Source organism: Camelina sativa, chromosome 5 (assembly GCF_030686135.1).
Source record: "Camelina sativa cultivar CO46 ecotype springtype chromosome 5, ASM3068613v1".
Lineage (NCBI taxonomy): Eukaryota > Viridiplantae > Streptophyta > Magnoliopsida > Brassicales > Brassicaceae > Camelina > Camelina sativa.
Genome location: NC_141884.1, coordinates 10,564,216 through 10,586,097, shown reverse-complemented (window position 1 = coordinate 10,586,097; position 21,882 = coordinate 10,564,216). Strand labels below are relative to the sequence as shown.

The 21,882-nt window shown below is 35.1% G+C and overlaps 5 protein-coding genes and 1 pseudogene across 8 annotated transcripts; 1 reads left to right on the top strand and 5 right to left on the bottom strand.

The window, feature by feature from the left end:
- Nucleotides 1-2,889: 2,889 nt before the first annotated feature.
- On the bottom strand, nt 2,890-4,758 carry LOC104786446 (uncharacterized). The gene is made up of 3 exons (XM_010511867.3): nt 4,684-4,758; nt 4,414-4,527; nt 2,890-3,388 (listed from the first exon to the last, which is right to left on the bottom strand). The coding sequence occupies exons 2-3, from the start codon at nt 4,508-4,510 to the stop codon at nt 3,165-3,167; spliced, it is 321 nt and encodes a 106-aa protein (XP_010510169.1). The 5' UTR covers nt 4,511-4,527; nt 4,684-4,758; the 3' UTR covers nt 2,890-3,164.
- Nucleotides 4,759-5,093: 335 nt separating this feature from the next.
- On the top strand, nt 5,094-7,213 carry LOC104789103 (putative poly(ADP-ribose) glycohydrolase 2; annotated as a pseudogene). Its single transcript, XR_015558500.1, has 8 exons — nt 5,094-5,344; nt 5,446-5,631; nt 5,750-5,853; nt 5,947-6,152; nt 6,239-6,343; nt 6,436-6,554; nt 6,634-6,777; nt 6,863-7,213. The product of XR_015558500.1 is annotated as a putative poly(ADP-ribose) glycohydrolase 2 (transcript).
- Nucleotides 7,214-7,981: 768 nt separating this feature from the next.
- LOC104789102 (B3 domain-containing protein At2g31720-like) lies at nt 7,982-9,126 on the bottom strand. Its single transcript, XM_010514847.2, has one exon. It carries the CDS (start codon nt 9,124-9,126, stop codon nt 8,089-8,091), a length of 1,038 nt encoding a protein of 345 aa, XP_010513149.2. The 3' UTR covers nt 7,982-8,088.
- Nucleotides 9,127-9,674: 548 nt separating this feature from the next.
- LOC104786445 (uncharacterized) lies at nt 9,675-10,948 on the bottom strand. Its single transcript, XM_010511866.3, has 3 exons — nt 10,716-10,948; nt 10,128-10,265; nt 9,675-10,035 (listed from the first exon to the last, which is right to left on the bottom strand). The coding sequence occupies exons 1-3, from the start codon at nt 10,842-10,844 to the stop codon at nt 9,856-9,858; spliced, it is 447 nt and encodes a 148-aa protein (XP_010510168.1). The 5' UTR covers nt 10,845-10,948; the 3' UTR covers nt 9,675-9,855.
- A 1,038-nt stretch (nt 10,949-11,986) lies between these two features.
- Nucleotides 11,987-14,226, bottom strand: LOC104786444 (transcription factor bHLH154). Of its 2 annotated transcripts, none has more exons than XM_010511862.2 (6): nt 13,784-14,226; nt 12,897-13,012; nt 12,717-12,782; nt 12,571-12,636; nt 12,432-12,476; nt 11,987-12,344 (listed from the first exon to the last, which is right to left on the bottom strand). In XM_010511862.2, exons 2-6 carry the CDS (start codon nt 13,008-13,010, stop codon nt 12,171-12,173), a joined length of 465 nt encoding a protein of 154 aa, XP_010510164.1. In that variant the 5' UTR covers nt 13,011-13,012; nt 13,784-14,226; the 3' UTR covers nt 11,987-12,170. The 2 variants fall into 2 exon arrangements, with proteins under 2 accessions (XP_010510164.1, XP_010510165.1); XM_010511863.2 differs by having other exon boundaries at nt 13,951-14,187.
- A 1,165-nt stretch (nt 14,227-15,391) lies between these two features.
- Nucleotides 15,392-19,716, bottom strand: LOC104786443 (uncharacterized). Of its 2 annotated transcripts, none has more exons than XM_087449791.1 (16): nt 19,208-19,716; nt 19,024-19,125; nt 18,822-18,888; nt 18,537-18,709; nt 18,030-18,287; nt 17,838-17,921; nt 17,688-17,735; nt 17,540-17,604; nt 17,368-17,416; nt 16,956-17,205; nt 16,745-16,869; nt 16,567-16,647; nt 16,418-16,492; nt 16,128-16,315; nt 15,896-16,046; nt 15,392-15,766 (listed from the first exon to the last, which is right to left on the bottom strand). In XM_087449791.1, the coding sequence occupies exons 1-16, from the start codon at nt 19,589-19,591 to the stop codon at nt 15,563-15,565; spliced, it is 2,304 nt and encodes a 767-aa protein (XP_087305917.1). In that variant the 5' UTR covers nt 19,592-19,716; the 3' UTR covers nt 15,392-15,562. The 2 variants fall into 2 exon arrangements, with proteins under 2 accessions (XP_087305917.1, XP_087305918.1); XM_087449792.1 differs by having other exon boundaries at nt 17,838-17,890; nt 19,208-19,703.
- Nucleotides 19,717-21,882: the final 2,166 nt, after the last annotated feature.

Sequence of the window (21,882 nt, the reverse complement as noted above, 5' to 3'; positions counted from 1 at the left end):
TATACATATTACATGGCTATTTATTTTGTCTGCAAATAATACTCTTTGCGCAGAAGAAAATACGCGGATCGGAGACGAAAGATGTTGACTATTGTCTGTCTATTGGACTCTGCACACACATATCAGCAAAAAGTGGACTGATCATGAAGTTAGTACGGAAGAAATTAGCAGTTGTGTTGTTCGTTATTTGACCTCCTTCGTGCCGTGAAACTCCACCACCTTCTTATTTCTTTCCATTTTTTTTTGGCCTTTTTCGTTTTGCTATTAGATTGATTAAATGTTTGAATATGTATCATGTTTGCCTCGAGAAAACAAATTATTTTTAATGTTCATGATCCGACGACTAATACTAAGGATGGACAACTACAGTAATTGTTATTAAATAGATAACATAATATTTGATTTAGTGTTATAGAAAACTTTATCAAGTGTAAACATTTAATATCAACATAAAAAATCTGTATAGTTAGAAGTTAATTGTAGTATTAAATCCAAAAACCAAAGCTTATAAGTTAGGAAACAATAGTAGGAAACAATAGTTTCACAAAACAATTTAATGGTAATTATAGTATATATTTTAAAATGATTAGAAAATAGATATAATATATCGAATCTAAAAATATTAAATTTGACACATTTTTCTTTTCATGAATTTTATTCAAAATTTAATGTGAGATATAGTATAAGATATTTCATAATTTTTTATGACATGAGCCATATTTTAATATGCATTATTGCAATTTTTTATATTAAGGGTGATTACAAGATTAGAGAGTAAACACTAGAGCATATAATAAATCATGAGTACACTTATTAAATATTTAAAATAATCATTGGTGATTCTTCTGTTACCTTGTAAAACATATTGTCTAGATTCATAATCTCATTAGTATAGTACAAAATTCAGGTTTTATAAATTAAGTTTATTGATTGGATGAATTTGAGTCGTTCAGATTTTTTGTCCTCACATATCTTATTTTAAAATCATCAAAATCTGATGAAAAAGTCAACATATAGATATTATAAGTTTTTATATAGTTAATTAAAAAAGCATTTAGATGTAAGTTAAAATAAATTAGAAATGTAGTTATGTCAGAAAAATAATTGGAATGTATCTATTGTTGATATCAATTTTTCTAATTTTGTCTTCCCTTCCATCTACACCAATTGAAATGTTGGAGAGTTCATTTTTTTTGACAATTAAAAGAACATAATGAATAAGAATAGAGACAAGGACCGAGAAATAACCCATAATCATAGAAGTATAACACATTCTAAGCAATCATATAGAGTTTCTAATTCACAAGATATTTGTTAGGAGGCTAACTGAAGAAAATCAAGCCGTAGCAACATATTGTGGAGTCAAAAAGAAAATCAAATATCAAGATTGAGTTAAAGAATATATAAAGTTGTAAAACCACTCGCAAAAAGATAAATATTTATCAATTATTTTTCTTTACGATCATATAAGTCTTGATCGCATCCATATATTACAGCTTTGGAAAAGATGTAGGGAAAGATGAGATTTATTTGGTAATATTTGTAAACAATTTTCACTACTCAATTTTCGTTTCGAATATCTGATATATGGTCTCTATACAAATCTCATGTGTGGTAAGACTATCTCCAATATATATTCTATTTTTTTACTCTAAAGTAGAGCATAGTTTTTTCAATATGTCAATCTATTTTATACTAAAAAAATGGAGTTAGTGTAAAAAAATAAAGTTGCATATAGGGTAATCGTACCATTTACTCTATTTTAGAGTAAGATATAGAATAGGGTTAGAGCAAATGTTTTTCTATAACAGATTTTTGACTTTAAAATAGAGTGGGGTTGGAGATGCTTTAAGAACCTAACAATTTATCACAAAGCAGTAAAATCCAAAACAACAAAACTTTGAGAAATTTAATTACTTCACTAAAAAAATTTCTGATATGTTTTGTTTATTTTATTTTGCATCCAAACATTACGAACCATATATAAAAAGGAACAAATATTAAAAAAATTTAAAAAAATTCATATAAAAATACATTTCGAAATTTAAAATATATCATAATTAATAAAAATTAAATTAAATATATCTCGCGCACGCGCGAGCCTATTTCTAGTTATGATATATACATATATATATATATTTTTTTTTCTTTCAAATTCGCATGTTTCAAATGAAAATTGATACTTTTACTGTCCACATTTTATATTTGGACCGGAACCGAAACTAAGTTACTTTTAGATTCATCAAATTATGTCTAATTCATAATTCATAATTTGTTTTATTGAGCTACCTTAAACTCGAAGAAACAAACATCTGTCGAAGTGTGGACAACACATATCAAACTTGATTAAAATTAGACAGTTATGGACACAACTGTTTTATTCTAAGGCTCAGCAGACAAACTGATGAAGAGATTGCCAAGACCCAAGATGGGCAGAACGGTATAATGGCCTATCATCTCAAGGATCCAGTTGGAAAAAGATTATGTGCTTTGAGTTGGAAGGTGAAGCTCTCAATTAATATAAATGACAAGACCTCGTACATTTTAGGGGGTCATGGTGATGTCAAACATAAGAGCTCCAACTAAGATGCCTCCTCTTTCTGATGTTGCTATTGAAGCACAAGCATATGCATACGTATCTGCCTTTTTCTCTCGGAACCAATATAGTTTGTAAGATATGAGAAGTGTTACAGGATGTCATTACCATTAAAGGTGATCGTTTTTGTTTACATATTTCTTTGGACGGGAACCAGTAACTAAAGTTACTCTTCTATTCATTAACGAATGTGTAACTCTTTTTTCTTTTTGTGCAAACTGAATGTGTAACTCAATGTTTGTTTTCTTGAGCTAACTTAGACTCGAAGTCTGCGAGTATGTGGCAGAGACGTGTGGAAAAAACAGATAAACTTGCTTAAAATTAGACGATTAAAGTCACAACTGTTATGGTTTTGTGAACTTTTGTCCTAAAACATCAGCTCAACATCAAAATGGCGTATGTTTCTGTTCAACCACCGAAAACCCTCAGATGTAACAGTACAGAATGATATAGCAGCCAAGAAACTTCTGCAGTTACAAAATAAATACATTGCAAGAACCTGAGCTCTGCTCCATCTGACGCGATTTCCACGCTGTTCCTTGTTTTAAAATAAGGGGATGTGGTTTGCTCACTCTTCTTTCTTGAGCGCAGGGTCTGTTGTACTTGCGACTCCTGCTGTCAATTTCTTTACACTATCTTTGGCCTCTGCCACAAAGGAAGCGTCTGGCTTGTGTTTATCCGTAGGTTCTTTCAAGGCCAGACAGATGTAGAAAACAATCACTACATTGACTGATACCACGGCAAGAAATCCACTAAGTAGTGTAAGAGAATGTGGAGTCAATGTAGTTGAACCTGTCAAAGATTTAAACAGAGTAGTGTAAGAGGTGGTAAAATCTCTGGAAACACCTATGGTTTCAATTTAAACAGTCAACTTCTATCATATTTGCTATTACAAAACTAAATCTGGGAAAATACTACAATCATTGTGAGAGAGAGACGTTATGCTCAAGTACAATAACCAACTAACAGACCATCACACAAACAGATGATCAAACATCATTACATAAACTAAGCGCCAAAGACTTAATAAATTGCCTATGTTACAAGAATTAAAGTTAGAACCATAACACAGTCTCTAGAAGATTCTCTAATCTGGCAGCAGATCCCAACAACCAGCTACTGTATTCTCAAAATCAAGTTCCACTAAGAAAAGAGAGTTTTGCAGAAGCTAAAACAAATGAAGAGTTCTTGGTGTTTGCTCCCCCTAATAGTGATTCTCTAGGTGTCAAACTCAATTTGAAATGCTTCAATCAAGTCTTCCTACCAAAAGCCACAATCCAATCATAAGCAAACATAATCCCATACGGTTTATAGAAGATCACCATAACCGTTTTGCAACTAAATCCTCAGTTATTTAGTCAAAGAAAGATCCACAGAAAACTCACAAGTACAGTATAATGCAAACACCCAATGATACTCTGAAGTTGAAACACATATATAAGAAATCTAAAGAAATATTTGTCAACCTAACGAATACAGGAACATGTAACTGTCATAACAAGCAGGAACTTCTAATTACAGTTTCTAACTTTCTAATACAATGGCTTCTTACAGAATTTCATTTCAAGAGCTCCAAACTCGAAAATCCAAACACGATTAAGCAAAACTCAAAAGAAAAAAAAAAAGAAAAGAAAAGATAAATACAATCAGAAAACCACACAGAATTCCACATAACATCAAGTCAAACCTGGAAAATTAAAGCTTTTTACCTTGAGAACATATTGGTTCTACTCTAAAGATGCATCAAGGCTTTGTATAGAAAGTTCATCAAAATAGAGATGCACAAGTAAAAAAACAACATTGGGATCTTAACTTACCAGGAAGCAAGTCATTGTTAAATCCATATAGAATAGCAATAGGTAGAATCCACATGAACATAGACGCAATAAGGAACTTCTGCATAACCCCAGCCATTGGTAGTACCAAAAAATCTACATCAAAATCATGAAACCACGAATTAACGAAGATGCCAGATGTGGACCAAAAAAAAAAGACACAAATCGAAATCTAGGGTTTTCAACAGAATAACCTAAGTACCACAAAGAAAGCAACAAAAGGAAAGCTTTACAATGAATCTGGCGATATACCTTGGTCTTGGACTCGAGGTTTCAGAGTACAATTCGCAAAGTCTATATTTTTTTTCTTTTCTCGACAGAGTTCCCTTGGTCAATCGAATCACAAGGAAGCCATTTATTAACCAGACTGAGACACTGATACCAAATTCCAAACCGAAATAAACCGGTATCTATGTTCGGTTCAAGTTAAAATAAACTGCATGCCGTTTCTAGTTATAGCGTACATACTACACGTAGTTATTAGCTGGCATAGTAAACGTGTTCTTGTTTGACTTTTAGGTGTCTTATCTGTTTCTGTTTATAAAGAAGTGAAAATGGGTTTCTTTCTCTTCAAGCTAATATGGTCAACGAACTAAGTAATATATAGATAGTTACAACAACATCAAATGTTGATTTCAGGAAAGGAAATAATAGTGATGGTCATGGAGAAGAGAGTAGATCTTAGGTCATTTCTTCAGTATTTGCCTCTTGTGGCTAAGTCTTCCTCTCTAGTTTTTGGCCACCTTCTGTTGAAGAGGAGCTTCAAACAATGTCAAAGGGGCCGAGTGAGTCAATGGTTAACTCAGGGGAGGCTCTTGCCTTGCATATCACGAATATTCGGCAATCCCTCTCCTTGAATGCATCTGATCTCGTACCTTATGCGTTACAAGGGTATTCTCTTTACTTTGACAAGGTAACAATTCTTTTGTTTGTGTGTGTGTTTTTTTTTTAAATATTCGAACATTTGGATTTGATTATAAAGTACTCATTAACAATTTTTTTGCCGTGATGCAGAAGTTTTCTATAGAAGAGTCAGCAAACTTTTTCGGTGAGGTGGTTCCTGGATTGTGTGGATTACTTCTCCAGTTACCTTCCCTGTTAGAAATGCACTATCAGAAGGCAGACCATGTTCTTGATGGAGTTTTGTCCGGGCTTCGTCTATTAGGCCCTCAAGAAGCTGGCATTGTGTTTCTTAGCCAGGTACTGAATGTGAAAGTTGTTATATATAGTAACTTAATATCTAGCTATAGTACTTTTTAGGTGCTAGATTGTTGCAACCAAGCTTCTTCATTCATCTCTTCTATGCCTTCTTCTGCAGGAGTTAATAGCAGCTCTTCTTGCATGTTCATTCTTTTGTTTGTTCCCTGAAGTTGACAGACGCGTAAAGAATCTTCAAGGAATCAACTTTGATGGATTGTTTTCGTATGTATCTCCGTTTCTTCTCCTTACAATTTTACAACTAAACAACTATATTCCCCAGATCAGTTACAAATCCTTCTTGTGTTTTTACATAAGGTTTTTGTATACGCGTCAGTGCAAGAAGCAGGAGAGCAAAATAAGGTGCATTATCCATTACTTTGGGAGGATATGTCAATGTATCCCCACAGGCTTTGTTTCCTTTGAGAGGAAAACTCTTCCGTTGGAGTATAATCCCTCACTATGTTTCATATCCTGAGGCTAATTATTGGGCCAAATCCATAACCCCACTTTGTTCTGTTGAGGTAACATAGAAACACTACAAAGCATCTTCTTCACTGTATGTTAATCCATTTCTTTCATATGTAACATGAGTATGCTCTTGAACTAGGTTCATACCTCAGGAGTAATAGAAGATCAACCCGGTGAAGCTCTTGAAGTGGATTTTGCTGATGAATATTTCGGTGGTCTTACTCTACGTAATGGATGTCTTCAGGTCTAAAATTGTTACTTGACTTACTTCCATTTTTAGAAAGATACACCGACAAACTATACCATGTTGAAAATTAAATGTGCCATCCTATGTAGGAAGAAATAAGGTTCATGATGAACCCGGAACTTATTGTTGGCATGCTCTTCTTGCCTCGTATGGATGAAAATGAAGCAATTGAGATTGTTGGTGCTGAAAGACTTTCACTTTACTCCGGGTATATTTTACTAATACATTTGAATGAACATGCTAAAGCTTATTGTAGTTTCTAATTACAAGAAAGTCAACATGTTTAGGTTTGGCTCTTCGTTCCAATTTGTTGGCGATTACACAGACAAGAAAGAGTTGGATAGTTTCATGAGGCGAAAAAGGAGAGTTGTAGCTATAGATGCCATCCGTCAGCCAGGAAAGAGACAATACAAACCTGATGGCCTCCTTCGGTAATGGAAAAGAAAATATTTATTAGCCTTTCACTCTAGTTTTTCATGTTTTCACTCTGTTTCATCTTTTTGTTTCTATATATAGAGAAGTTAACAAGGCTTTTACTGGATACTTGCATCGATGTAAACATCAAGTGGATCATCGTCCTCTACCATCAGATTCGGCTAGCCAAATTGTAGAAAGCTCTCAAGTATGGTGTATCGATCATCATGAGGAGAAGAAGATTGGTGTAGCTACCGGGAATTGGGGATGCGGTGTGTTTGTAGGCGATCCAGAACCAGAGCCGGCCCAAAGGCCAAGCCCATGAAGCATGAGCTTGTGGCCTTATTTTCTGCTGTGTATTTTATATATAACTTTCGGCCTTATTTTCCAAAAAATGTGTTTAGTCTAGTGGCATTTGTGTTTGTTAGTGGGAATGAGTTCATGGGTTTGATTCTGACTACTAGCAAAACAGCCCTTTTATTTTAATTTGATTGTGGCCTTTATTAACTTTAGAGACGGCTCTGTCCAGAACTAAAGGTCATGCTTCAGTGGCTTGCCATTTCACGCTCTCTATTATCTACTTCTCTAGTCGGGAAGACCCTTCTTGTCATACTACACTTTTGGCCTTCATGCCCTGCAAAATCTCAATCAGGTTACTATCTTACTCCCAATTCACTAAAACCACTTGTTGTTCGCCATTTCCAAACCCCTTAAAAGAAGTGTGTTTTATACTCTTTCAGGTGATCGAAAGGGTCGCTTTGCAAGAAATGACTGTAGGAGACCTATGGAACATGCTAGTTGAGTATTCTTCAGAGAGGCTCAGCAGAAGAACACGGCTTGGCTTTTTCTCGTGGCTCACAACATCACTCTCTCCTTAGATACCAATTGAGTCAAAGCTGGCTACTTATTCGTATATATGTACATATTCTTTTTCTGAATTCTATGAGATCGATGTCTCTGTCTGTTTTTGACATCGTCTATAATAATATAGAAAACAAAATGACGGAAAAAAAATATATATATATAGAAAACAAAATATTGTCTCTTACTATACTGAATTTGTGTGTATAATCTTTAACTTATATGTAAACATGAATAGTGCTTTTACTCAAATAGTATTTAGTATGAATATGAAATAAAGGCATTAGGGAATAAAACTTGCCAAAATAAAACATCATCCATTCAGAAAATTAAGGAAACATAATCTAAACGACACCAACAAAAAAAAACACCCAAAAAACACCAAAAGAAAATAGAGTTAAGAGTTAGATTCGACTATAGACAGAGATTGGTCACATATCAGAGCTCATTTGGCCGGAATCTTCTAGTTACAACCGGAGCTCGAGGTCAAGCTCTGTGACGGGGACCAGTGAGCTTCTCCTATCTGCCTCTTGTAAAGCCTCGAGACGAGTCGTCCTCTCGCACACTTCAGCCAATATATTTGGGTCCTCCCAGTTATAATATGGAACTGGAAATACTCTGTCACTCTCTTCTTGAGCCTCAGCTTGAGCCCGAGGTGAAGATGGAGCTGGATCCCTAACCAGAGACAGAGCCGGAGCTGGATCCAGAGGAACAAAAGCTATAAAGAGCTTGTCTGGGGTACGGTCCGCACCGGCGACAACCTTCTTCCCTAAGGTACGGAAAGACCAAATCCGAAGCGTCTGGCCTATCTCTAGCTCGTTTTCGGCGGCGACCTTGTTCCACCCTGTAGCCAAGACGTAGTTGGAATTGGGCCCCATATCCCATCTCCTGAGGTTAAGCCCCCATCTTTTACCCTTCAAATCCACCAAGGTAATATCCAATCCTTTTTTAGTCGCTTTTATGTAATGTTGGTGTACGATACCCAACTCCTCCTCGTTCATAAAGTCCATATCCGTTATGCCGTTCCAGGGAATCAAGAGACGTGCATAATGTTCGTTGAGATCACTACATACAAGGTCCTTCTTCGTTATCATCTTCACGTCCGTACCATTCTCTTCTCTCATCACTTTAACCAGCCATTCAGGTGTCCTCCCCCTCTCTTCAACGGGCTCTTTTCTTTTAACCTTTTTGTTGGTAACCACTTGTTCACGCCTCTTGGACTCTACACTGCACAAACTTGTAGAGCAAGCATCACGATTAGGGTTTTGTTTATGGTCTTCTTCGCACCCATGAATCATCTTCTGTCGTTTGCCTGAGCTCATCGTTATCCTTTCTATCTCTCCCTTGCTATCCTTCCCACTAGCATGATGAGCTTCGGTGGATGATTCTCCTTTTTCCCCATAAAAGGTAACAGGTTTAACCATTCTCTCCACGGCTAGAGATAGAATATCAAACGACCTCTTCTCTCCCTGCAAACGCTTGAGTTGATCATCAACTCTCTTCATCGTTATCAAAAATATGATACAAGAAGAAAAGAATCAAGCGGCAGAGAGTCATATAGTCTTTTACTTATATAGGATAGGATTCTGATTGTCTCACACAGACGTAGGTGTATATAAATCTCTCTATTAAGTCTTGTTTTTCTTAGTGTTAAGATAATCTCTATATATTTTAGATAATATCTATTCCAAATACTTTTTTATTTTCTTTGTTTAAATTCATATGTATCTTGTATTCCTATTGGTTATTTTTTTTAAAAACTACTATTCAGTTCTATCAAATCCATATGGATCTTGTATTCCTATTGGTTATTTCTAATTCAATTCCACTAAAATCTACCGTAATTCTGTACTAGAAAGATTATATGAAAGAAAACCCAATACCCAATGGAAAACAAACTTGTAGAGTTTTTGTTTTTACCACAAAGTGAAGAGAACATTTTATTTGGGCCTACGTTTGCTCTACCATTCTATCTCAATTGCAAACACAGGAGCGGTTACATAAGGTTTTTAGGTTCACCTGGGGGAGACGAAGAAGAGCAAACAAAAGACAGTTTTTCAATCCAGTAGCCAAATTTATTAAACCTAATGTAGTAGCCAACAAAAGAACAAGTAAAACAAGTTCATAAAGTAAAGAAGAAGACAACAAAAGAAGGTCTTAAGTAAAAGACTGCAACATTCAAACAATGGGCCAGCAGTAGTCACGTTCTGTTTTAAGGATTTGAGATTTTTAAGTTAAGTCATGTTAAATGCTGTCTTCATTCTCTGCACAATATGGGGTAATGTATTGAGATTTTCCTCAATGGATTTGAGGACGCAACTCTCCATCTCGCTAACAGCTTCAGGCCTGATCTTCTGGAGCTTTGTAGTTTCAAATTTGTCTTGACACACCATCAGTGATCTGTTCAGTCTTTCCTATAAACATCCCATTCAATTCAAAAAAGATCAGCTCTATCATTCATCTTTATACGCAACAAACATTTCGTGTCATCTTTCTGCAGGCATACCTGAAACTGAGCCATTTCGTTCTCGAAGTGCTGTTGAGATTTGACAACGGGAACACTGCAGTGCTCGACGCAGTTACTTATCTCCTCTTGCTTTCTTCTTCTGTCAAAGCACTCATATGCACATTTGAAATAAGCTTGCTGCAAACAATGAAGTTTGTTGTCAGGTGTTTTTTAACTCGAATCACTACATCATATTTTAACTCATGAATTAAAGTCAAGGTACTACTAACACTAGTGCTTTTGAAGACAAAACAGAGCAATTCTCAGATATTTTCATGAGCCTGATCCATAGACTCTAAAGACAAAGAGAGAACATTTTCATGATCCTAGTGAGATAGCTAACTCAAATTACATCAAATTTGGAACTACCACGAGATAAGCTTTTCCTATATTGAGTTATTCTAAAAAGTTAGGACTTTTCAAGAAACATGAGTTCTACATTGCAGCTTTCAGTACGAGAATTGAATCAAACCAAAATAAAGATTCCATATTTAGAACTTAGAAGCTAAACATTGCAAAATCAGAAAGAACATATGAAGGAAGCGACATTTCAAATTGTGATGAGCTCGCGACGAATATATATAATACCTGGAGGGTGAAATTAATGTGATCTTGGATAGGAGAAAGCTGAGACTGAGCAGCTGCGTTAACTTCTTCAAGCTTCCTAGTTAGTCTCTCCGTTACGATTTGCTCCTCCGCCGCAGCTATGTGATCCATCGTCTCTCTCGCTGATGAGCGTGATTTCGATTTTAGGGCTTAGGGTTTAGCTGGTCTTCAAAACCAACCCCCAAATAATAAAACGGGTTTGACAATGTTGGTTCGGTTTCTCTAAACCAATATGCTATTTAACCTGAACTAAACCAATTTTAACCGGAAGCTATTGTTGGCAACAGAAATTAAAAAACTATAAAATATCATTGGGAAAAATGTCATTAAAATCCCCAAGTCTACATTTTCGTTGATTTAAAGCCCGAATTCTGTTTTTGGTAGAAAAAAACACCAATTATTTGTTGACTTCCAAATAAATCGCAAACTCTCGTTGACCTAGCCTTTTAAGGCACAACATTAAGTGATCAAGCGGAGAAATTAAATGGGGTTAATTATCTGTTAACGAGATATATTAATAACAAAACGAAGATGTTTATAACACTCCAAAACATCTCAAATTAAGAAATCGATTCTCAATTTTCCCATTCACAAACCCTAATCGATCTCAATTTATCTTTTCTTCTTCAATTTCTCTTTTTTTCTTTGATTTCTCTCTTCTTCTTCGAGTTGACAAGATGAGTTCTAGCTCAGAGACATTGGTGGTAGCTTCTTTCGACCGTGGAGTACCATTGAAGTGTGTTTGTGGAACCGGTGTAACGATCTTTACATCGAGAACTGAAGAGAATCCTGGTCGACCGTTCTTCCAGTATATAACAAAAAGAGATCTCGAATCTTCTCATCATCGAAGATATCATGTTTGATTTGGGTTAGATCGATTAGGGTTTGTGAATTGGGGAAACTAAGAATCGATTTCTCAATTTGGGGGTTTTAGGGTGTTATAAATAGCGTTGTTTTGCTATTAACGGATCTCGTTAATGGATAATTAACCCCGTTTAATTTCTCCATTTAACCACTTAACGTTGTGCCTCAAAAGACTACGTCAACGAGAGTTTGCGATTTATTTGGAAGTCAATAAATAATTGGTGTTTTTTTCCACCAAAAGCAGAGTTCGGGCTTTAAATCAACGAAAATGTAGACTTGGGGATTTTAATGACATTTTCCCGCATTGAAATTGCATAAACAACTTGGTTCTTGTGTTAATTCTTGTTTTGCACTTTTAACATGTTCAATTCAGCATTTGGTATATGTTCTTAGGAAGTTAAATTTTTTTTGCATTAGAATCAATGGTTACCAATGTAGACAAAATTATGCAAGTCCAAGTAAATGGGAAACCACCACAGAGTTGGGGACTACAGTAACAGAAGAAACAGTTATCAGTGACAATGAGCCCACTTCATAGGTCTCTCTCCATATATCAATATATGTTATCAGAAATCATCGGAAGGGTGAATTAGAAGACGAGAGATTGAAAGCATGAGTTGAAGATGTTGGAGTCTTCTTCACAGGAGCCCATATATCAGCACCATTGGTTTGAGCAACCCCTGATGTATACTCCAATGGAACAAGACATAACCCTCTGCTTCTTAGGCTGTACTCTTCCTGCTCCTCCTAGTTACAACCACCAACAAAAAAAAATTCAGATCATAGATTTTGAATAGCAATCTGAGTAAAAAGGGGATCACAGATTCTGCTCACCTGCGTATTAGTGGGTGTTGCTTGCAGATATGGAGCGCTTAGAACCTGTTACAGACAATAATTAAGTGAAGTCACTGTTGGATCAGAAGAGACGAATGAACTGAAACATGTATTTTGTTGGTTGAAGACGCGAGCAGACCTTGACTTGTTCTTGAAGAAACTGAATGTATTGCATTCCCTCTAGAAGAACTGATGCAGTGTCGGTCTGCAGAGATATAGAGACTTGAACATGACTAGAGAAGACCAAGAAGCATGTAAGTGAGATCATTGTAGACCAAATGGTACCTTTCCATAAGGGGAAACTAGTTGCTGAAGAGCTGTAATACGTTCTCCCAACTTGTCCTTCCTCTCCTGTTTTAAACACAAGAGTTTCAAGATTCATTAGCATGCTGTTCCAGGTATGACATGGAGCTTTATGACCATAAGTAATTCTGATTTTGAAGATAGAGAGTAGTATCATAAGACCTTGGAAGAGAAAGAGAGATCGGACTTGTGTCGTTTGATGCTGTTTTCTTCAAGAGAGCATACATTGCGCTTGTTCTCCATCATCATCCCTGCCGAGTCTCTAGAGTATTCCATTCCTTAATCGAACAAAAGAAACCGGTTGATTTGCTCCCTCTTAAAAGGGATATGTTGTAAGGCAAGCAAGTTGCAGAAAAAAACATAAGATGACAACTCAAACAACTTGTTCTTTTGCAGCGTCACAAGGACAAATATATACGCCTTGATGTACTTTTCAAAACAGAGAAACAAATCAGGGTTTTGGTTTTAACATCAAATGTAGATGTAAACTACAAAAGAGATGCAAATCTAGGTTTGGACCAACCAATGCATTGGATGAAGATACGACTATGGATTAGAAAAATTAGACCGATGGTCAAACAAAAGTAGATAATGGTCAAGAGTTTATTATCCAGCTTAATGTATTATTTTAAAGTTTAGTAGCACAATCATAGATGATTAAAATATGATATCATACTTTTGCTTCCATACGGAGACAAATATAATTGTTATAATGCATGATATGCTTACTCAAGAAACTAGGGAATTGTCTCAATTTAATGAGTAGAATTGGTTAATAATTTAAAGGTGTTACTTTTTTGTGTGGGTCGAGTTGGCTCCATTAGAACGTCCTATAGACAAGATTCAAAGCTAAGCAAACTTCAATAGTCAACCCCACAAGAAAATTGAGAGAACAAAAGAAAGTGATCTCCAATCTATGTTGCTATTTATGTGCTAAAGATTTAGACTTTAAGACTTTAAGTACTAGCTAGTTTGTCACTAAGGCAAAATTGAATAGAAGTGTGGAACAAAAACAGAGTAGTGAAAGAAAAAGAAAAAAAAGAACTTACAGAGAGAGAAGAGACTCAGCATTTGCAATAATAACCAACAAGAAGTTGACAAACTCTGAAAGTTGTTTGGTTCTAAAGCTTTGGTCACCACTTTTTGGTTTCTAAACCAATGCACAAAACACGATGAAACACATAAACGAGGATCTTGGTTTCTCTCTAGTCTGTACCTACGTATATACTCTCTCTTTCTTTCTTGTCTTCAGGTCTTGATGAAGGACATTAATGAAGCCGGGGAGCTCCAACGGTGGTGACGCGAATCCAGAGGTTTGCGTTTTGGATTAAAACGTCGTCGTAACTAAAAGGGTCGTGAGAGAAAGAGAAACAAAAAAAAAAGGAGTTTTTTATGTAGAGAGAAGAAGAAAGCAAAGAGAAAGAGAAGAGAGGACTACGTTTCATTTTCATATGTCTTCTTCTTTAATTTTTCATTAAATATATATATTCTTAAGAAGTTGTGAGACAAAAGATTACTTATTAGAAAAAAAGTAACTATATCAATAATAATTCTAAAATCGAATAATACCAATAATTTTCCACAAGAGATTATTGTGGAGGAAAAGTAAATATATGCAGTAATTTTTAATTTGACAATTACAAATAATCATGGAAGTTTTAGTTTAGTAATATGTTAAAACATGACAGAAGTTTTAGTTTAGTAATATGTTAAAACATGACAGCTAATGTACAACCAATTGAGAGAGAGGTCCTTTTACCAGTCGCAGATAGAAGTCGCTTTCAATATTTTTCATAATAAATAAATATATATAACTAATTATTTCGAAAGTGACATTTTGTTTGTTTTTTTAAAATTTTTTTTGAGGTTTTGTCAAAAAGATTTTGACCAATTCTGATATGTGCATCTGTCTCATCTTTTTCAACTTTTTTGCATTTTTCTACGTGAGAGGTTAATGCATTGTACTCTTTTTGTTGATATCCGAGTACAGGAGATACATATTCACACAGCCACTTTCAACTATTATTATACACAGTTTCACATGTTTTTATTTGTATGAATGGAATCTCTTGTCGTTTGTTTTTGACTTTTTTTCCTCACTAATATACTAAACCAAACAATAACATTAACCATTACACCTAACTAACTAAAACTATGCTAAACATATCTTGATTACATACATGCAAAATATATTACAAATGTTGAAATGGTTACTACAATTGTCCAATTAGTTTTATCTTCCACGCGGTTTCTGAATTTGTTGTTTCTTTCCTTTGTCGCAAACTTGTTTTTTCTTTGTCTTCGCGGCAACCAGAATTTGTTTTAGTGTTTTTCAAACAATCAGTCTTAGGTACTTACCAAATCGGCCAATTAAAAGTACTTTTGTTTCCTATATTTACTATGTTACAAGTTACAACCATAATATTAATTAACTAACTAATTTTGCAAAATGGTAACCTCCTCCACCGTTCGAGCCCTTTGGTTAGCATCAATACGGATTTACGGATCAGTCGAATCTATAATTAGAAACAAGGATTGCGGATAGTTTCCAAAAGAAAATACAGCAATTAATCAAGACATCGATGTTTAACTTACACATTCCAACATCGCTATCATCCAAATTGAATGCTTCAATAAAGTTGGTGTAGGTCTAACAATTTTCTTAAAAATGGTTATAAAAACCACACGTTTCATTTTCCATTTGCGTAAGGAAGAAACTATTGAGTGTATCATCTAATCTCAAAAAATTTCAATCACAAACTTACAACCGAGATAAAATATATAGCACGTCTTTTTAAACCATAAAACAAAATAAATAAAGAATGTTTTTATTTCCAGCATTTCAGCTTCTTTGTAGCGTCTATGATGCTTTGCTTTGTTTCCAATCTCTGGCACTTGAGCAACCCTTCCAGTATTACTGCAGATTCTGGAATATCGCTCTCGCTGATTACGGTTTCAGAGCAAAGCCCAAAGAGCACCACGTTTACGTCATCTTCCTCTTCTAGTTGCAGGCCGAACAAGTGATCAAAAACCTTGAACAAAACGAAACAAAAGAGATCAATTACAAACTCGTGACCAAACCCCTGGTTTTCGTGTAACAAATGTTGGATCAGATTGTGAAAGTATGCAGAGATTTGACAGTTATTGAATATTTGTTTTACCTTTTTCATTCTTGATACTACCATATCTTTGACGGATTGTGACCTTGAAACCAAGTTCACTACGAAAAGACCGTGCTGAGGGAGAGCGCGCTTAACTGAAAGAAGAAATGTCTCTTCGATAAACTCAGATGCAGGACAGGTTAAACCCCCACTGCAGACAAAGATCAAACAAGTCAACATATTAATGTGGACAAGTTCGTATAGATGTAATAGTAGTTGGCCTTGTGCTTACCTTGAATCTGCTGAATCCACATCTATAATCAGAATGTCAGGACAAGTTCCGCCTTTGACATTATAAGTTGCGGACTCCCCATTTGAGCTAGTCGTTTGTGGTTTAGGCACAGCGTTTGCTGTTTCCTCAGAAGGAGTTTTAGAGTTTGTTATATCTCTAATGAATTTGATCCCATCAGAAATATGCACCTAGTGTAAGAATGTGAAAAGGATTAGTGATGGTAAAGATAAGAGAATCAAATATAAACATGCTAAAGATTAGCACTTTAGAATTGAAGAGAAAGAAATTACCTTCAAGCGATCAGTTTGTGTGAAACCAAAGTAATCGTTGCCAACACTAAGCATTACCGGGTCAAGCTCAACCGCCTATATAACGAGATACCATCATAAGTGTCAATCGAAAATGCTCAGCTTGATCAATCCTTTTAAAGGAAAATTACCTCAATATCGGAAAATGGCAAGCATCCATGGAGGAACATGGGAAGTAATCCTGCTCCAAGACCAATTATAACAGTCTTAACCTGATAAGCATCAGGACATTTCAAAGACAAACAGGTCAGAGCGGTTGCACCATGAACTTAATCTGAAGACAATGAGGCATGACTCAATAATGCTCACCATCTTTCCGCACGATTCAGCGTTCTTCAGGTAGGAAGATACCAATGTGAATCCAGAAATAATTCCAGTGTGGTAAGAGCTAGCCAAATAATCATGAGAGACCTTCATAAGAGGTCCGCTTGATTCTGAAATGGATACAAGCAAAAAAAAAGATCATGACATGTTCATGCAATGTCTATATCAAAACTCCCAAAGATGTAAAGATTATTACCTTGGTTTCGTTTTTTATTTCCCTTTCGTTTCGATTGGGAAACAGTTTTAGTTTTTTCTTTCTGAGATTGTTCAAGAATCTCACCATCCTCTACAAGCAAAGCTTCAGATTGTATCAAACCCTCAGTTCTTTTGAATACAAGGCGCCGAAATGCCAAATCGCTAGAAGGAGATACGCCTTCAGGATTACTAGGAGTGCTTTCATAAACCACATCTTCAACGACCACTTTTCCAGTCAAGGAAGATGTAACCTACAATCGAAATGAACAGCAAGAAACAAAAAAGATCACCACAACTACTAAATTTTGCCAATAACGAAACAATGACGATCTGCAAAAAGCAAGAAATGAAGCAACAACAGATAACAGCTTTTTAAGTGGCTAATTGCATATATCTATTACTAGTAATAATACCTCGTGGACAGTATCACACTTTTTGATCCCATCACTTGCCATCATATACCTGTAGCACCAATTCAATACAGCTAAAAATAAACAAGCGATAATGGGGAAAATAGTATGAGTTAGGATTGTAAAACAATTAAGAAAAACTGTTACATCAAGATATGGAGAAAAATAAACATACGGTATACGAGCTTCTTCATCATCTTTTCTAGGAGCTAGTTGTGTCACCATGGGAGATAAATCAGTCTGAGGTGAACAATTTTATAAGATAAAATTAATCAATAAGTAGACAACATAATGAATCAGACAATGAATAATGCAGACTGTACCTGTACATCCTCCATGGTGGCGCCACTATGGCTACTGTCGAGAAAAACCTTACACAAGGAAATTTAAGATTTGTTTACGTTTTCATGCTGCGAGCAGATGAAGGAGAAAACATGGTGAATATGAAGAGGCTTTTAGCAAATAAAGCTTACCATTATGAGACGAGCGGCCTGAGAACTCTCGACAACCTGCCACTGTCCTTCCTCTGAACAGAACAGCCACTCATGAGCACGAGTCTGAAATTTAACACTCCTTTTAATAGTTCCAAACAAAATTAAACTAAATATCCACATCACTTTTAGCGAACTAAAATTTTAAGGATTTATGGTGTTGAAAAAGCTTACCTTGGGGACAAGAAAAACACCACAATGATACACAAATGGCTCAGTTTGCTTTTGAGCATCAAGAAGCACAGCTCTATAACTGAAATTGCTTCCTTGGCCACCCAAAGTAAATTTTATACGGCGACCACCAGTAAACTCTGCCAAATCACCTTTAATACCAAGTTTCAAATCTTCATGAGAATACAACAAGTCTGAGCCATTATTCCAGTCTCTACGTCTTTGGTTCTCACTCTCGAGGGCTTCACGCATACCAGAGCCCTACAATTGATTCAGAATCATATTATATTACATTGGAGAAGAAAGATCACATAAGAACTTTTCAAGAGCTAGGAAAGTCGATATACGATATATGAAGTGAGCAGTGGGTTCAATTACCAATAGGTGTACATTAACATACATACAAAGATAATATAAGTTGTAGTCATATCTAACGCGAAGAAATCATCTCATCTCTAAACAAAAATTTCGTATAATTGGATGAAATTCATGTTCAAAAAAAAGAATTACCTGGTTATCGTTGCGACCAATAGATAAAAGATCGAAAGAAGAGGTTATATCATGCAGTAAAACGGAATTTTCCTTTTCAGCCACCACCATAAACGTCTTAAGATTCGAGCGTTTTTGAGAGATTGAATGAACAGTCATCTTCCAACCAAAACGAAGTTTTGAAAAGAGCAATGCTGTAAAAACACAAAGAATTTAAACTAAAAAGAGACAATACAATGAAGAAAACGATAACTATGAAACAGTTCACCTAATGATAACAGAAACAAAGGTGCTGCAAGGAAGTACCTAAGACATGAGACTCCGCCAGCGTTAGACAGATAAACTTCCCCCCAGGTTTCAAAACCCGTTTGGCCTGAGAAAAGAGTTAACTAATGATCAAACTGAATCAAGTGTGAGCATTTAAAGCACATAACTTTCATTGTTTGATCCTAACACTCATCCAACTATAACGCAAATTAAACAAAAGAAGTTCACTAAGAAGAAAGACCTCTGATAAGTATTGACTTCCCAGCTTCGTTCCAACTTCTGGCTCCATCAAAGCATCAAGAGCACCTTTATCCAGAACCGTATCAAAAGATTCATCTGCCAACTGAGTAGTAAAGCTTGTGTGAATGATTGTGTACAACAATGAGCTAGAAAAGAAAAAAAACAGAGCACAAGAGTTGCAAAACCTGCATCTTTGTTATGTCCATAACTCGCCAACGGAGTTCGGGACGAGTCCTAATGTTCCGACGAAGCATATCGGAGATAACAACCTTGGAAAAGTCGACATTGGTGATGTCACGGAACCCAGCATCGTACAAATGCTCAGAAAGGCGGGAGTTCCCGCACCCAGGAACCAAAATCTGAAGTGAGCCAGAAGAAGATGATGATGAGTCTTGGAGCAGAGGTAAAAGCGAGTCACGGAGCTGAGGCCACTCAGCATACCACTCGAAAGAGTCGTCGTTGCCTCTGAGAGTGAAGAACTTATCCCAATTCTCTTTGCTTGTGAAGTCTTCGAGGGTTTGTAAGAAATCATCTGAAGAAGCTGCTTTGCTTCCTTTCTTCGTCCCCATCTCTGCTTCTATGGAATCAATCACACCCACCCAATTCCCAAAACCCTAATTTTCCACTCCAAGGATTTTACACTGAGACCACACGGTGACGAAGCTTCAGTGACGGTGTCGTACGGTTTAGTTATGCTTTCGAAAATTCAACAGCCGAATCGAACCGAACCTAAACCGAACCGGAAAGCTAACCCAAAAAACTAAACCATCGATAAACTATTACTATCGTAATGTAGGCTTGTGGGCTTTTAATTGGGCTAAAGTTTGTTCAAAAAGAAAGATTTGGATCTCATACGTATTTTGCTGTTTCCTGCTTTACATAAGCAATCACATCAAGAACTATAGACAGTGTCCCCTCCTTGGGAAGATGACAAGAATATGAACATTAGTATCACGTCAAGTCTCTTTTGTTTCGATATAAACAACATTTTAATACTATTATTGTACTCTGGATCCTTTACCTTTATATATTTATGACAAATTATTTTCGCATTAATAGTTTCTAGGATGTCGGCCCGTGCGTCAACCGCACGGGAAAGTAAAAACTTGAATTAATTAATATTGTTAATTTTACATTTTGAGTAAAAAACGGAACAAAATATTTGTTGGATCAAAACATTGCAACTTTATATAAACAAAGAGTAACAAAAACAAAAAGGTGTGAAATAAAAATGTGTCAAAATTAATAGATGTGATCTTTGAAACATTGAGGTACAACAAAGAGGTGTAAACATAGATGTATGAAATAAAAAAGGTATAAAAATAAATAGATGTGATTTTTGAAATATTGAGGTACAACAAAGAGATGCAAAACTTAAGAGGTGTGATTTTTGAAAGATGGGGATACGACGAAAAGACATGATTAATAATATGCAACTGTTGGGATCATTAATAATTTTAAACCGTTAGATGGAAAAGTGGAACTAATCTCATCCATTGGATTAAAGTTGACACAAAAAGTGGGTTTGCTATTATATATTTAAAAATTAAATAACATTTCAATAAAACAATTCTTTAGTTTTACTTATTAACTTGTAAGTTTTGAAAATACTCAGTAAACAATTTTTCGAAACTTGTTTATGTTGTCCAGAAAAAGTTTCTATATAATAAACAAAGAGGTGTAAGACATAGAGGTGTAAAATAAAAAGGTGTAAATATTAATAGATGTGATATTTGAAACATAGAGGTACAACAAAGAGGTGTAAACATAGAGGTGTGAAATAAAAAAGGTGTAAAAATAAATAGATGTGATTTTTGAAACATGGAGGTACAACAAAGAGATGCAAAAATTAAGAGGTGTGATTTTTAAGATATGGAGGTACGACGAAAAGACACAATTAATAATTTGCAACTGTTGGGATCATTAATAATTTTAAACCATTAGAAGGAAAAGTGGAACTAATCTCATCCGTTGGATTAAAGTTTACAAAAAATAGGTTTGCTATTATATATTTAGAAAACACTTCAATAAAACAATTCTTTAGTTTTATTTATTAACTTGTAAGTTTTGAAAATACTCAGAAAGCAATTTTTCAAAACTTGTTTATGTTGTCCAGAAAAGTTTGTATATAATAAACAAAAAGATGTAAGACATAGAGGTGTAAAATAAAAAGGTGTAAATATTAATAGATGTGATATTGAAATATGGAGGTACAACAAAGAGGTGTAAACATAGATGTGTGAAATAAAAAAGGTGTAAAAATAAATAGATGTGATTTTTGAAACATGGAGGTAAAACAAAGAGATGCAAAAATTAAGAGGTGTGATTTTTGAAAGATGGGAGTACGACGAAAAGACACAATTAATAATTTGCAACTGCTGGGATCATTAATAATTTTAAACCGTTAGATGGAAAATTGGAATTAATCTCATCCGTTGGATTAAAGTTGACACAAAAAGTGGGTTTGCTATTATATTTTTAAAAAAACACTTCAATAAAACAATTCTTTAGTTTTATTTATTATCTTGTAAGTTTTCAAAATACTCAGAAAACAATTTGTCGAAACATGTTTATGTTGTCCAGAAAAGTTTATATATAATAAACAAAGAGATGTAAGACATAGAGGTGTGCAATAAAAATGTGTAAAAATTAATGGATGTGATCTTTGAAACATGGAGGTACAACCAAGATATGTAAACATAGAGGTATGAGATAAAAAAGTGTAAAAATAAATAAATGTGATTTTTGAAACATGGAGGTACAACAAAGAGATGCAAAACTTAAGAGGTGGAATTTTTGAAAGATGGAGGCACGACGAAAAGACACGATTAATAATTTGCAACTGTTGGGATCATTAATA

Excerpts from the sequence above, each read along its gene's own strand:
- LOC104786446 (XM_010511867.3), bottom strand. The coding sequence starts at position 4,510 with ATGGCTGGGGTTATGCAGAAGTTCCTTATTGCGTCTATGTTCATGTGG. Across the intron at positions 3,389-4,413 it reads TAACAATGACTTGCTTCCTG|GTTCAACTACATTGACTCCA; the intron begins GTAAGTTAAGAT and ends AATCTTTGACAG.
- LOC104789102 (XM_010514847.2), bottom strand. The coding sequence starts at position 9,126 with ATGAAGAGAGTTGATGATCAACTCAAGCGTTTGCAGGGAGAGAAGAGG.
- LOC104786445 (XM_010511866.3), bottom strand. The coding sequence starts at position 10,844 with ATGGATCACATAGCTGCGGCGGAGGAGCAAATCGTAACGGAGAGACTA. Across the intron at positions 10,266-10,715 it reads ACATTAATTTCACCCTCCAG|CAAGCTTATTTCAAATGTGC; the intron begins GTATTATATATA and ends CATTGTTTGCAG. Across the intron at positions 10,036-10,127 it reads ACGAAATGGCTCAGTTTCAG|GAAAGACTGAACAGATCACT; the intron begins GTATGCCTGCAG and ends GGATGTTTATAG.
- LOC104786444 (XM_010511862.2), bottom strand. The coding sequence starts at position 13,010 with ATGGAATACTCTAGAGACTCGGCAGGGATGATGATGGAGAACAAGCGC. Across the intron at positions 12,783-12,896 it reads ATCTCTCTTTCTCTTCCAAG|GAGAGGAAGGACAAGTTGGG; the intron begins GTCTTATGATAC and ends TGTTTAAAACAG. Across the intron at positions 12,345-12,431 it reads CAACACCCACTAATACGCAG|GAGGAGCAGGAAGAGTACAG; the intron begins GTGAGCAGAATC and ends GGTTGTAACTAG.
- LOC104786443 (XM_087449791.1), bottom strand. The coding sequence starts at position 19,591 with ATGGGGACGAAGAAAGGAAGCAAAGCAGCTTCTTCAGATGATTTCTTA. Across the intron at positions 19,126-19,207 it reads TGGACATAACAAAGATGCAG|TTGGCAGATGAATCTTTTGA; the intron begins GTTTTGCAACTC and ends TTTACTACTCAG. Across the intron at positions 18,710-18,821 it reads GGCGGAGTCTCATGTCTTAG|CATTGCTCTTTTCAAAACTT; the intron begins GTACTTCCTTGC and ends GTGTTTTTACAG.